This window comes from Hemiscyllium ocellatum, chromosome 9 (genome assembly GCF_020745735.1).
Source record: "Hemiscyllium ocellatum isolate sHemOce1 chromosome 9, sHemOce1.pat.X.cur, whole genome shotgun sequence".
NCBI classification, from domain to species: domain Eukaryota; kingdom Metazoa; phylum Chordata; class Chondrichthyes; order Orectolobiformes; family Hemiscylliidae; genus Hemiscyllium; species Hemiscyllium ocellatum.
In genome coordinates this window covers 56632864-56648666 of record NC_083409.1, presented here as the reverse complement: position 1 = coordinate 56648666, position 15803 = coordinate 56632864, and the positions used below count along the sequence as shown (strand labels likewise).

The window sequence follows — 15803 nt, the reverse complement described above, 5'->3', positions numbered from 1 at the left end:
CCACACTAATAATCCCATGAGAAAACAAACTGCTCAAACCTCAGCTTATTCAATGGTTTGTACTTTGTTGTCTGGCTTTAGTCAGAGTATGATTTAGAACATTATTGCAAACAACAGAACCAGAGGTAGGGAATGAACACTTATTACCTTGTGAGCCATGCTAGAACAACTGATATGTGGCAGTCAGATGAAGGCAGGTTCTTGCACCAATATAAACTTTCCATAGAATTTTAACCAGTTATTCAACAACGTCCAGGCTTTATAACAATGATTGACTACTGGGCGATATTCCAGATTAACACTTCAGGTTGATATTCCAGGTTAGCATTCCCATGAATCTATGCACCAACATCTTCTAGACGACATTGAAAAATATTTGAAAATGAAAACAGCTTGCAATGACACAAGTCCTTGGTTTTTCAGTAGCAGACTAAGCTATGTCAACTCATCGACATGCTGACTGGTGTATAATCAATGTGCAAACTTGGCTCATTGTAAGATCTGTGTATTCCGTTAAAGCCCTATTTACAGTTCCTAACCGGAATGCTAATTGTGGCTCCCTCACCTGCCATCTACACAAGTGCTAATTTATAAACTATTTTATATAGAAAGAACTAAAACACTGTGCAGTATTAGAGTGAGCTAATGGTGACACAAAATTCATGCCAAGAAAAATAACTCTAGAAAACAAGTTTGCCATGCCAAGTTTGTATTTTCAATCAGATTGTTGAAACGAGTCACCAGGTTGGTTACTGATATGTTAGAGCCATGGTACTTGTGGAGCAAATTCAACTCCCAAGGTTGAAACTGAATTTCATACAATTTGCTACTTAGTCAGCTGACAACAGGGAGAGAAAAACAAAAGGAATGAAGCTGCCAGTTTGTCATCAAAATTCAACTGGTTCAGCGAAAGGAGTAATACACATGAGCATGATTCCTGGCCTTCCTCGGGCCTTTGGATCGGATGTAACATCACCCACATCCTGGAAACAAAATGTGCAAGGAAAGCTCTGGCATTTCCCTTGTGGAAGCGGCCCTTACACTCGGATGTACACTTGACCATAAGCTCATGGGACTAGGGAACATGATGCCCAGTCATCAGAGCTGGCAATGTCTGGCAAAATGAGAAAGAGAAAATACGTTTCAAAGTGATTATAAAGTGTGCAGACTGTTTTGAACCAATTCTTTCTAAGATTCTATAATGTTTTGATTGGGAACCTTCTTCAGCACATTTCCAGTGTTTTCTGTTTGTTTTTACTTTTGGATCTTTCTCCACAGTTAAGGATACATACAAACAGTTGTGGAATTGAGCTTTTTAAAATGCAGAGTTGGGGCTGGGTAAACATTCAACTAAGCATAACTCTGATGCAGGCAACAAATACCAGGGGACGAACCCTACTCATTCCATCTATGTACAAATGTGGTTCCAAGTAAAACAGTTTTTCTGAATTAGGTGTTTATCTGACTCCAACTAACAGTACAATCAAAGTTTTTACTTCCTTGCCCAATACCCTTCCTGTTTTCAAGTTTTGTTCTCCAGTCCATTTATCTGTTATGCTTCTTTCTCGCTCACTCTATTAGTTTCTGCTTCTATCGCGATCATGTCTGTATGCAGAACCTGACAATGAGTGTTATGAGTCTGAAGAACAGCCTACTGGACATGAAACATTAACTGTTTCTCTCTCCGCAGATGCTGCCAGAGCTGCTGTGTTTCTGTTTTATTACCCATTTCCAAAGCTTTGTTTCTGAATGAGTCTTGCTAAGCTAAACATCAAAGCCAACAACAGTCCAAAATCCAAGCAAACAAGGAGATGTCAGCTTCAGGTAAAAAATGAGGTCTGCAGATGCTGGAGATCACAGTTGAAAATGTGTTGCTGGTTAAAGCACAGCAGGTCAGGCAGCATCCAAGGAATAGGAAATTCGATGTTTCGGGCATAGGCCCTTCATCAGGAATGAGGAGAGGGTGCCAGGCAGGTTAAGATAAAAGGTAGGGAGGAAGGACTTGGGGGAAGGGCGATGGAGATGTGATAGGTGGAAGGAGGTCAAGGTGAGGGTGATAGGCCGGAGTGGGGTGGGAGCGGAGAGGTTAGGAAGAAGATTGCAGGTTAGGAGGGCGGTGCTGAGTTGAGGGAACCGACTGAGACAAGGTGGGGGGAGGGGAAATAAGGAAACTGGAGAAATCCGAGTTCATCCCTTGTGGTTGGAGGGTTCCCAGGCGGAAGATGAGGCGTTCTTCCTCCAACCGTCGTGTTGTTATGTTTTGCCGGTGGAGGAGTCCAAGGACCTGCATGTCCTCGGTGGAGTGGGAGGGAGAGTTAAAGTGTTGAGCCATGGGGTGGTTGGGTTGGTTGGTCCGGGCGTCCCTGAGGTGTTCTCTGAAGCGTTCCGCAAGTAAGCGGCCCGTCTCCCCAATGTAGAGGAGGCCACATCGGGTGCAGCGGATGCAATAGATGATGTGTGTGGAGGTACAGGTGAACTTGTGACGGATATGGAAGGATCCCTTGGGGCCTTGGAGGGATGTGAGGGAGGAGGTGTGGGCGCAAGTTTTACATTTCCTGCGGTTGCAGGGGAAGGAGGAGGTGTGGGCGCAAGTTTTACATTTCCTGCGGTTGCAGGGGAAGGAGGAGGTGTGGGTGCAAGTTTTACATTTCCTGCGGTTGCAGGGGAAGGAGGAGGTGTGGGCGCAAGTTTTACATTTCCTGCGGTTGCAGGGGAAGGAGGAGGTGTGGGCGCAAGTTTTACATTTCCTGCGGTTGCAGGGGAAGGAGGAGGTGTGGGTGCAAGTTTTACATTTCCTGCGGTTGCAGGGGAAGGAGGAGGTGTGGGCGCAAGTTTTACATTTCCTGCGGTTGCAGGGGAAGGAGGAGGTGTGGGTGCAAGTTTTACATTTCCTGCGGTTGCAGGGGAACTCAGCTTCAGCTGAGTCTTTAGCATATTCACTTCTGAGCCAGAAGCTAGTGAGTTCAAGTTCCACTTTGAAGGTCTGAAACCAGAAGCTGGGCTGACCCCTCAGTGCAGGGCTGAGGGAATGCCACACTGTTGGAGATGCCACTTATTGCAGAACCAAGACCCTTTTATCAGGTAGTGACCTCCAATAACCACCCACACCCTGCCTCAAATGTCCTGGTCAATGTTTATCTCTCAAACGCAAAACAGGTTATTTGATCATTTATTTTGTTCCTTTTTGTGGCATCTTTCTGTGTACAGAATCTGCTGCTGAGTTTCTTAAAAATACAAAAGTTTCAAGACTTCAAACAAACCTAATTGGCTATTAAGTAATTGGGGATGTTCAGAACTTCTGATAAGTGCTACAAAAATAAAAGTCATTTTGAACTGTCCAGTTGCAGACATGGACCAATGCTCGAGAATCCCTACTGGAAAAGTCCTGTTGCCCACTCAGTGACAACCAGACGTTGCCACAGACTGTACATAACAACTTGGGATCCTGTGTACTTGTAACTCATCTACTCACTGAACCAACTAAGGAATCCTGGCCATTAACTAACATGGGAGAAGGGAGAGATCACATCAATGAGAGGACAAACCTGGTGATACACAAAAATTGAAACTTGTCCTCAAAACTCAGCATCCCATAAGTCTGCGCATAACACAGGAAATTCTAAATGGGATAACAAGAAGCCAAAGAAGTAACTTACACCATAATACATTGAATTTCATTGAAATATATTTTATAATAAAGTGGAGTTTTGAAAAAGGGTAGTTCAGAATATCTTAGCTGCAAACGCAATGTGATCCATTCTATTTACATTGCTGTATGAGATGTGTAAAAATAGAGTTAACAGTATAATTGGAAATCTACTGTTGTTTAATCATTGCAATTGGGGTTTCTAGCTGCAGATTTTCCCTATTGTTGGAAAGATTTGATCTGAAACTGCTGACTAATACAGACATTCTGACTCAGTTTTTCTGTACAATAGAAAAAACTACCTTGCATGCTGGGAACCCACATCTCTCAAAATAAGGACTCATTGTCCATTAGAAGCAGTTGAACCACCTCATTTACTCTGTAATGCTGCCACTGGGCTGGGTCTGAAGAAGGTAATATATAACATTGCTTGCAGCACTAATGGTGACAAAAGCTGTAGTCAAAATAAAAAATGGCAGTAAGTGAAACTTTGGGAATTACAGAGACCATATACTACCAAATAGAACACCAATGGTAATAACTGCCAGTTAAATAAATCACAAAAATTAACAAAAGAAACAGAAAGCAAGTGGGGGCAATTCAAGGATAATAACTTAAATCCACCAACACATACTGTTAACATTCTATAAATAAGGAGAAGTTATCATGATGTTTGTGGATTGAAGGGAAGGTATGTGTCACAATATTTCCTTCTCTCCTCGGCAAGGTTTATGGCTTTCTAGCCACTGCTTTAAAGATACAGCCTATACAACTGGAAATGTCTAATTGACTATCTTGAGATGTTTTACTCCCCTTCACTTCCACTCATGACCTGACATACAAGTTCAACTCACATTGCCCATGTTGGCCATCCTGGACTCAAACCTTTCAATTATACGGTACACTGGGGAGATCTCAAACAGTCAGCATTCTATCCCGAGCCTAAACAGCTCACAAGAAACTCATCCATAATATATAAGCAAATAGACTAATGACACACACCAAAAGGTAACAAAAAAAAGCATTGAAGGATTTTAAATTGCACTTTCTCCTGTTCAAACAGGTAACTGACCATTTGTACCAGTAAACCTCAAACCACTGTTAGACCCTTACAGTGCACTTATTAATTGAGTTGTTTTCATTCACACCAACTATTAAAATATGCCTGAGGAGCAGACAGCACAATCATAATTTACAGGCGATGGCCCTTTGAAAAGGAGATGGCATCTTTGGAAGGGCTAGCCATTTTTTCCCCTTTCCTCTACCGTTATTTCAAAGCCTTGTAAACCTTTCCCTCTCAATATTTATCCAGCCCCCTTGTGAACGTTGCTACTGAATATATTTCCACCAACATTGTGATCAATGCATAACAACAATGCAAAGGAAAATCTTTTCTCTTGGCTGTTCTGGTTCTTTTGACCTGAAATTTGTGCTGCCTGGTTACCAATTTTTCTGCCACAGAGGAGTGAAGAACAAATGACTGTGGGCCAATTAGCAAATGTGGCCCAGTAGAAATGGGTGGTACATGGCTGAGAAAAGTCTAAGGTTCCATCCTATTTAGCTGGCTCCAGCCAGGGGTTTAGTATGCAAACGTCCAGGTGGGGTGATGGAAGAAAAGGAGGGAAATGGGGTCAGTGCCCTAGCATTGGGGAAGGAGAGGAGAGGGGATTCAGCCAAAGGTTTTGTTCTTGAGTGCTCTGTGCTGACTATGCTCATAATAGTCCACATGCACATAAATGGTGGGTGAGGACATGATTCAGTCAGACTGTGAAGCTACCACAGTTGACTAGTAGGTCTCACTTACTGGCTGGACTTACATATTTTAGTTGCAAAATATCAGATTACCAGCAGTGTCAGCAAAACAAAAGCCATCCCTGATCCTCTTGAACAGGGTAACAGGACACTGGAGTGCAAGAGAACTTGGGTAAAAAAAATCAGTAGCAAGATAATTCCAGAGGAACAGTCAAATATGAGGAGACAATTTGTATATTTGGAGATTAAATTGTGCAATTATAGGAACATCATGTTTAAGTATACAGGTCAATAGAGCAAGATCATTTACTCTTTACCCAAAAATGCCCATCTATCAAACCAGCTGGAATGAAGCATTTTTTAATGAGTGCACAATTGCAACTTTCTTAAGACTTCATTACAACAAATCAAAATGTTTCCCAATTTCTTTTGACTCTTTGCAACCAATTTGAAGTCCAAGCAGAGCTCTGAAACAAGAGTGTGACTTTGCAAGTAAATTTCTAATGGCTGTTTTGTTGGCTGTCTGAAACCAAACACATAATTCACACACATGCATGGAATGTTAAAGAGCAGGAATGTAAACGGCTTGTTGCCCTATGTTAGGATTAACATGCAGTCAAAATTAACTGCACTCAGAGCAAAAATAATGCTATTTAGCATTTCACGAAGTTCATGTGCACACAAGGCACAATTCTAAAAGTTAAAGCTCCTCAGAGAAACAATGACTTTATAGACAAACTCTTTTTGTGCAGCTTTTAAATAAGGCCATGGTTAAGTGTGGCTGAAGGGGAATCAGAGTTTTAAAACATCAAATGGGAAGCTCACCAGCACACTTGCTGTTCACCTCTGGCCCCCTGAGCTTAATGACCACAGAATCATCCCATTCAACACAATGTAACTTTGATCTTTTAGTCAGCTCCAATCAATATTAAGATAAGACTGTTCAAAGTCTGACTGTTTTAACAATCACAAATCATTCTGTTTCATTGAAGCAGTCCTTCAGTTAATGATCCAGCAATAGCACTAGAGCTTGAAGCTTGTATTTTTAGGAGCCCAATTCCACAGCCTTGGGGACTAAACAATAAATCCATACAGGTGTTGCAGCCTGCCATCACTGAACAAAAACAACAGCAATCCGTTTCCAAAATTCACCGCATCACCATCTTTCACCTTGCTGTTTTGGCCATTCTTAGGAGATGAGCTAGGCCCACCAACCCTGGCGATTGGGGTAGGGGAGCCTTCTACACCATGGTTGACCCAACACAGAGAGACATACTCATATTTGAGCAGGTGCCCTAAATAACAAAAAGCAGCAGGAATCCTCCTGGTCTATTTCCCCCTCCCTTGTTCAGCCATCTCTCATTCACATCACTACAGAGATTACAAACCAGGGATCAAACTTGGGATCTTGCCACCTTGTACCAGTCAGTACTACAAATGGTGATACATTTATTCACTGAATCAAGGCAAAGATCTCATTCAATGTGCTTTTAAAGTCTTGATAAATTACAACCATATAGAAACCCATTAACAATGTATAAACATTCATTAAAAAGTTGAATAAGAAAAAGACACACAACACGAGAACACGAAGTGATGAGAAGTAATTATGCTAATCTTTAGGAGATGAAGTACAAAGACAGAAGGATCTTTTTGTAAACATCTTAAAAGCTAATTGTTTCCTATCCATTGAAATTTTCTTCAGAAGAATTCAAAAACTGAGCTGCCTCACTTTATTTAAGCCTCTCTTGTAGGCCTACAAAGATCAAAATCAGTCCGGAAGTCCTTCATTTTTCCTTTATAGCTCACCTGAGTCCGACCAAATGAGCCCTAAGGTAGAAACCCAGAGACAACTGCAGACCCAGTTTGACTAAAAGGCATAAGGACCCTCAAGAACATTAAACAGATGTATGTATCCACAAGTTATTGAAAACGATATACAAAATCACAGAACATTACAGCAAGTTTGCAGCCATTAAGATTGTCAAGTCTGAACTTGTATTGTTCTTCGCATGATTGTCTCATGTGTTCTTAAACATTCTTGTCTTTTAAACAACACTTAAATTCCCTTTTAAAAGAACGTAGGTTCGCAATTGAGCAGCTGCAAATGCAAGAGTGTGTGCGTGAATGACTATGCGTGGTTGAGTGAACAGTATGCGCAGTTGGGCAAGGTGAATGTGTGTGTTTGCGTGCGTGCAGATGGGTGAGAGAGTATTAAAGCACATGAATGAGAGTGGGTGGGCAAATGTGTTAGTGTCAGTGAGGGATAGTGAACAAGTGTGAGTGAGAATGTGCAAGCGGTTGAATGAGCATGTGTGTGGGTCAGTGTGTGCATGCAGGCAGAGAGTTCATGTGGACACTATGTACCTAGGTGCATGCTGGGCAGGTGAGGGAATGAGAGTCTTGTAAGTGTAAGTGTACAGATGAGCATGTGAGAGCGAATGCTAATTCCGTGTGCTGTTTAGTCAGTTTATTCACTTAGGTTGCAAGCAAACCTTGATCATAGCTGTTATAAAAATGCAACCATACTGAGGAAGCATGATAGCGAGGCAATAAAAGTTGACATTTTACTTTGATCACAAATTAGCTTCACTCAGTTGCAAGAAGATCCAATCACACATTTTTAAAGACAGGAGCTGGAGAAACCTGGTGAATCCTTATGACGGCGTGTGGTATCAAACTCTACAGACCTAGCAGGACTAATCTGCCATTTCCCATGCAAGTAGTTCTGTAACTTGATCCCATTGCGTTGCCATCCTCTTTGAGAGTACAGCAATGTGCGCAGGCACAGTTTCTGCAATTAACACCAAGTCACAATCTTGTTATCAGTCTGGCAAGGACCGGGAAGATAGCAACACAGGAAAATGCTTTGTGATACCGTATGGGCAGTGGGAAGGCCCAGTCAGATTGGCAACTACTATCTCTGTTACTTAAGGCACAAAATAAGCAGGAGCTCCTAATGAAACACCATCCTGAGGAGATTAACTTTGTCAGGTAATGAGCATAAGAGATTCAATTCTCATTCTATCAGTTTAACTGAGATCAGCCTGACAATGACATTGTGATGAAGAATTCACCTCCTGCTGAAAGTGCAGTTGGGTAACAGTGAGGGCAATTTGTGGGGTGCCATTAGGGAAACTAGAAAATGGGTGACAATCATAGAATCGCTATAGTGTGGAAGCAGGCTATTCAGCCCATCGAATCTACACCAACCCTCTGAAGAGTATCCCACCAGACCCACACCCTTTCCTATTCCTGTAACCCTGCATTTCCCCATGGCTAATCTACTTAGCCTGCCCATCCCTGGACACAATAGTCAATCTAGCATAGCCAATCCACCTAACCTGCACAACTTTGAACTGGGGAGGAATCCCATGCAGACATGGGGAGAATGTGTAAACTCTGCACAGACAGTCGCCCGAGGGTGGAATCAAACCCGGGTCCCTGCAGCTGTGAGGCAGCAGTGCTAACCACTGAGCCAGAGAGGAAAAAAAATGCAGTTTCTTGTGTATGTAGGTCAGACAAGGAAAGGGTAAGGTGCTATGTGGAGCTGCCATATTTGAATAGCCAATTGCTGACACCATCTGTGTAATAGAATGAAGAATGGCCCATTGGGCAAACTGCCCCAGGTTAAAAAAACTGTTATGGGACTCCACCCCATCAACAGTCTACAAGGGAGAAAGAGTGAAAACTGCCAGAATGAGTCCTGCTAATGAAAGCATGTTATGTGTGTCCCAACGATAATATGAGAAAGTGAATATGATCCATACCAACCACAAATTTAGCAGAAGCCAAGAACTGGCGCAGAGTCTGCAGAACACCCACTCACTCCATACCAGCCCTCACTTTGTGTCTGTTAGTTTTCCTGTGGTCAACTCCATTTTATTTTGTTTGCTTGCTTGAATTATAAACTTAAAGTGTCTCAAATTCCAATTGTATGACATAATTTAAAATATATTTTCGTGGTCACCCAGTTATATTATTATAAGTTGTGAATTTTAATTCTGCTTCATGCTAAATAGCAGCTCTGGCAAAAACACTATCCTTTCTGCAGCGACAAATAAATATTAACCCTTACTTTGCTGAATAATTTGTGGAAATGTTCTACAAACTACCTGTTACAGTGGAAAACATAATATTTTTTTTGGAAGCCGGATGATTGCCCAAGGCAAGTTCAAAAATACAGGTCAAAAGTTTAGAAAAAGCAAGACAAAAGATGATTCCAGGTGTGGAGACTAAATGATGGGAGGGAGACAAGAGAGATAGAGATGCAAGACACAGTTTGAGATCCTGGGAAAGAATCTTCAGAGTATATTGTATGGTGCAACGAGTCTTCAGTCTTTGAGGAATTCAGCCATTTTAGGTAGGAAAGTCATAGAAATTTCTAACTCGTCCCTGCTGACCAGATATTTTTCATCAGTCCCATTTGCCAGCATTTGGTCCTTATCCCTCTAAGCCCTTCCTATTCATATACCCATCCAGATGCTTTTTAAATGTTGTAATTGTACCAGTCTCCATCACTTCCACTGGCAATTTATTCCATACATACACCAACCTCTGTGTGAAAAAGTTGCCCCATAGTTCCCTTTTAAATCTTTCACCTCTTAAACCTATGTCCTCCAGTTTTGAACTCCCCTTTTCCTGGGGAAAAGACCTTAGCTATTCACCCTGTTCATGTCGCTCTTGATTTTATAAACACAAATAAGGTCAGCCCTCAGCCCCTTACACTCCAGGGAAAACAGCTCCAGCCTATTCAGCCTCTCCCTGTAGCTCAAATCCTCCAACCCTGGCAACATCCTTGTAAGTCTTTTCTGAACCCTTTCAAGTTTCATGGCATCTTTCCCACAGCAGGGAGACTAGATGGTGAAGGTTCTGAAGACTGGATTTGAAATGTAAACTCTGTTTCTCTCTTCACAGATGCTGCCAGATCTGCTGAGCTTCTCCCAATGCTCTATTTTTGCTTCAGATTTCCAGCATCTGCAGTATTTTGCTTTTATTTAATTCTTGAGTTTGATATTGTGAAGTTGCAGCTGATGTTTTAAAATCTGTTCCAGGGAAAAGGGCTTCACAGGTTGGACCAGTATTTGTTACTCACTCCTAATTGTCCTGCAACAGGTTGTAGTGAGCTGCTGCCTTGAATTGCTGCAGTCCTCAGAGTGCAGGGACATATATCACACTGTTAGAGAGGAATTCCAGGATTTTGACCCAGCGACACTGAAGGAATGTGTGGCTTTACTATGAGTCACAGAGGTGTACAGCACGGAAACAGTCCCTTCGGTCCAACTCATTCATGCCGATAGATAAGGGCGGCACGGTGGCACAGTGGTTAGCACTGCTGCCTCACAGCGCCTGTAGACCCGGGTTCAATTCCCGACTCAGGCGACTGACTGTGTGGAGTTTGCACGTTCTCCCCGTGTCTGCGTGGGTTTCCTCCGGGTGCTCCGGTTTCCTCCCACAGTCCAAAGATGTGCGGGTCAGGTGAATTGGCCAAGCTAAATTGCCCGTAGTGTTAGGTAAGGCGTAAATGTAGGGGTATGGGTGGGTTGCGCTTCGGCGGGTCGGTGTGGACTTGTTGGGCCGAAGGGCCTGTTTCCACACTGTAAGTCTAATCTATAACCTAAATAAATCTGGTCCCATTTCACAGCATTTGACTCATATCCCTCCCATTTACCCTTCCTATTCATGTAACCATCCAGGTGCCTTTTAAATGTTGTAATTTGGCAGGGAACTTGAGTGGCTTGGTGTTCCCATGTATCTGCTGCTCTTGTCCTTCTACATGGTGGAGGTCATGGCCTTGAAGTGTGCTCTCTAAGGAGCTCAGATGAATTTCTGCAGTGTATCTTGTAGATGGCACACTCTGCTGCTACTGTGTGTCAGTCATGGAGGCAGTGAACACTGAAGGTGGCGACTGGCTGCTTTGGCTAAGACATTGTCAAGTTTCTTGAATGTTGTAGAAGCAGCACTCATCCAGGCAAATAGAAAGTATTCCCTCACACTCCTAACTGGTATGTATAGACAGTCCCTGGGAAAACGGGAGATGGGCGGGGCTAAAGTTACTCGCTACAGACTTCCGAGCCTCTGAGCTGCTTGTATGTCTTGTCCAGTTTGATTTCCAGTCAATGGTAACCTACAGCATGTTGATAGTGGAGGATTCAGTGAAGGCAATGCCACTGAACAAGTGAAGATGAGATTCTCTCTTGGTGTGGATGGTCATTGTCTGGGACTTATTTGATGTGAATGCAACATATTAGCTCAATTATTACTATCATTATTATTAACATGTTGTCTAGGTCTTAGTGCATTTGAACATGAACTGCTTCAGTACCTGAGGAATTGTGAATGGTGTAGAACATTGTGCAATCATCGATTAACATCCCACTTCGGACCTTATGATGGATGCAAGGTCATTGATGAAGCAGCTGAAGAGAGTTGAGCCGAGGACATTGTCCTGAGGAACTCCTTCAGGGATGTCCTGGAGTTCAGATGACTGACCTCCAATAACCACAACCACCTTCCTATGGGACAGGTGTAACTCCAACTAGTGGAGTATTGTCCCAATAATTCCCATTGATTCCAGTTTTGTTAGGCCTTCTTGATGCCACACTCAGCCAAAAGCAGCCAAGACGTCAAGGGCTGTGACTTTCACCTACCTCTGGTGTCCAGTTCCTTTGTCCATGTTTGCATTAAGGGTGTCATGAGGTGTGGAGCTGAGTGGTCTTGGTGGAATTCAAACTGGGCATCATTAAGCAGATTATTCATTTGCAAGTACTCCTTGATAGCACTTTTGCTGACACCTTTCAGCACTTTGTTGATGACTAAGTAGACCAACAGGGTGGCAGATGGCAGTGTTGGACTTGTCCTGCTTTTTCTGTACAGGACACATCTAGGCAATTTTCGACATCTGTCAGATAGATATCAGTTTTGGGGGTGTACCCAAAATAGCAAAAGGAAGGACAATTTTATTGAACAAGATAAATAAAACTTCAAAACAACAATGAGAAGAGAAATATCATGAGTCTGGAAAGAGAGAGAGAGATTGCTTTATGACGAAGGGTTAGAACTCATCATTTATAGATAATTGGTGTTGAATTTAACATACATGCTGTAATTGATGTGTAAACCATCCAGGAACTTGAGGAGGAAGAGATACTGTGAATGTGGAATCACCAGAATTTCCTTCTGATACCAGCCTCATATGAACAGCTGCTCATCCTCAAACAGCCAATCAGTTTCATAAAGTTGCTGCATTTGTACATTGATTGTTATTGAAACTTGCAAATCAGGGCCAGTACTTAAACAGCACAGGTACCGTTTCAATGAGGAGATCTGTATTTCTGCATTGCGACTCAATCTCTCTGGCTCAGAAAACAAACAACTATAACTGAGGTGCCTCATTCTCACAAGTAGCTAATTATGACTTTTCAAAATTGTTCACAATTTGAGGAAATTACCTTTTAACCCAATCATTCTTTCCCTCTCTATTTCTCTGACTGTTATCATTTGATTTTGATTCAGTATTTCCTTCAGTTTTTTTTTCTTAATTCTTAAATCACATTGGATATTCACAAAAATTCCGAATGCCTTGTTGCCTTTACCATCCTGTTATCAGCTCACACTTCCAACAAGTCTGAGTTGAAGGTTCCAGACAAAGTCTCGCCAATACGGTAACCAATGACGACCAAAGCCTGGGCCTATGTTGACTAAGCTGCACTGAATCAGCATTTCTACAGGTATAGATACCAAATATTCAAAAAGTATCAATTTAAGACAGTACAAACAAACAATGAAAGGACTTTCAAAAGTTATTTTACTGAAATATTAACTGATTCCCTCTCTGTAAATACTGTCTGAACTGCTGAATATTTCCAACATTTTCTGTTTTATTTCAGATTTCCAGCATCTGCAGTATTTTGCTTTTGCTTAAAATTTCAAAATAACTAGTTACTGTCCAAGCACAATAACTTCCAGAACCCCGATCCAATATGGAATTGTAATCCAGGGTAAATTGTATATTTGTTGAAAAATGTGGTGCTGGAAAAACACAGCTGGCCTGCTGTGTTTTTCCAGCACCACATTTTTCAACTCTGGTATTCCAGCATCTGCAGTCCTCACTTTCTCCTAAATTGTATATTTGCGTCCAATAGCAAGGTATTGCCTAACTCCACACAAACAGAATTAGGTCTGAAGTAAATATTTTACAGTTTATATTCCTTGACAGAACTGGTGAATGAATTGACTGTAAAGACCCATTGTAAACATATCCATTTTTGGGAGCAGTAACAATAAGCAAAAACATATTTGGGATGAAAAAATCAATAATGTGTAAACCAAATTTTACAGGGAAAAGTACTGGTAAAGAATGATATTCTACAAAAAGTAGAAAGAGTATATCTTGAATAACTTTCCCATGCAACTCAATTAGATCAACATTGACAGGACTGACCCTGCGGTGGATCTCTCTCATTTGCAATGAAACAGCACAGTAGGCGATTGTCTTTACAACAGAGAGGAACACACATCAGGTTTTAAATTCCTCTTAATCAGTGAGTTTACTATTACTATACCATGTCATTATTGCCTTTTCATAGGGCAATTTTAAAAAAGTAACTACAGCCTTCACATTGACATTTTCTACTATTTTAATTGAACCAGTTTAATAAGAACCACATTATAGCCACAAGTAAACCAACATTGTGGAATGAAATAGACATGCAACTTAAAGAGTTGTAACGCATCTTAATTATTAAATTTTAACTTCTATGCGCTCGGTAGAATGCAAGGATAATCTTCACTGTGAAGACTGGACCAACTCTTGGGTTCCAGGGCGTGTGATAAGTTTATTTGTAAGCTACATCCACTCTAATAGTGGCCAGGGCATTTTATGCTAGTTAACCAGAAGAATTCACACCAGGCTATCGATTTACTATTTGCAGGGACTGAGTGGGAGATAGATCTCAAGCTGAGAACTCACTCATCTCCGACACAAGAGTTAGATTGCATTGTATACCCTCAGGGATAGAAACTGCCAACTCTGGCACCCCTGGGAGGCTGGGGGGGGGGGGGGGGGGAATGTTGATGCCTAATCCCTTTGCATTTTGGACACTTAGCAGGTCTGACAGTTTATTCGGTAATTAAAGTCTTGCAACTAACTACCGAGCACGGCACTTTCCAAACTGAAAAGCAAAACACAACTCCGACCTGAAAGGCTCCATGTTTGCAAAGCCTAGAGCCGGTTTACTGGAAGATGATTGAAAACAAAGATAAACCTTCCGATGGGATTTATTTACAAGTACAGATGTTTTAAATCGCACTCAGGGACAAACAAAGTTTGTGCTTGCTAAAGTTAGATCTGAAATTGACACGGTGCTCACGTCAGTGACTTCATCTCATTTACTCAAAGTTAATGACAAGGACTGTCCCGGGAGAATAGTGGCAGAGAGAAATATTATATAACTACCATTCTACATGCATTTATCACCCAAAGGTTCTGCAACGTCTGCACAACTTCGAGTCCAACCGCGTTCAAACACTTGCATCAAATTTATTTCCGTTTAAAAAAAGCCTTCTAAAGTCTGAATAACTCGGGATCCGTTTTAACTAAACCAAACTCGCAGCTAATGTTTGCAGGGAAAAGAAAGATTATGCTGTTCCCTTACCGTTAGCGAAGCGGTGAAGCACCAGGTTGGATCCCAGAAAGAGGAGGAGAGGTTGGAAATTTGCAGCCCAGCCTCTGGGATGTTTAGCCCCGGGATGGTCCATTGCTGGATTCGCTGCTGCTTTTCGGCACATCCACAGCGGAGATTTACTTTATCTCGGAGTTGTTACAGAGCCAGAGGGATTCTATTTCGGCGTCTCCCTTTTTATTCTGTTGTTGCTTCGTCAAGCCCGCTTCTGCTTCCAGCCCTCTATAAACTCTGCACCATCGCCGCTGTCCGCTCGCACACGGCTTGTTGCTGCTCTGACTCCGGGATGTTGTAGACAGACTCCTCCAGCTCTCGGGAGCTCTCTCTCAGTCCCCGCAGCTCAGCCCCGGCCAGTCCCGCAGCAGCTCAGCTGCGCCACCCTGAGCAGACAGCCAGAAATTCAGCACCACCCCACCGAGGTCATACATGTCCCCCTGATTTCTCCACCCCTCAACTTAATGCTGCGTGAGGCAGGCAAACCACATTCTTGTCTCAATTTTCTTGCAAGAGGTTCCCAAACTTGTCGTCAGAAGGCAACCACTCAGCGTCAAACATTACTGTGCAGAAGAGGTGCCCCGCTGTTCCCACCGTCCATCAGCTTCTCAGAAGCATAGACAGATTGTTCAAGCAGGTTAACCTTTTTTGGCACCAAGATTCAAACCTGCCATTGCACCACATACCACCCAAGCCTGCAGAAAACAAAGTTAAAAATCACACAACAC

At 42.3% G+C, this 15803-nt stretch overlaps 1 protein-coding gene across 4 annotated transcripts in view; it reads right to left on the bottom strand.

The window, feature by feature from the left end:
* Window positions 1–15425, bottom strand: part of ror1 (receptor tyrosine kinase-like orphan receptor 1) — a 296809-nt gene extending 281384 nt beyond the window's left edge. For all 4 annotated transcript variants that reach the window (XM_060830374.1, XM_060830375.1, XM_060830376.1 and 1 more), the window contains exon 1: window positions 15055–15425. In XM_060830374.1, the coding sequence (XP_060686357.1) occupies window positions 15055–15187 (133 nt within the window). In that variant the 5' untranslated portion in view covers window positions 15188–15425. The remainder of the gene's footprint in view (window positions 1–15054) is intronic.
* Between the last annotated feature and the right edge of the window lie 378 nt (window positions 15426–15803).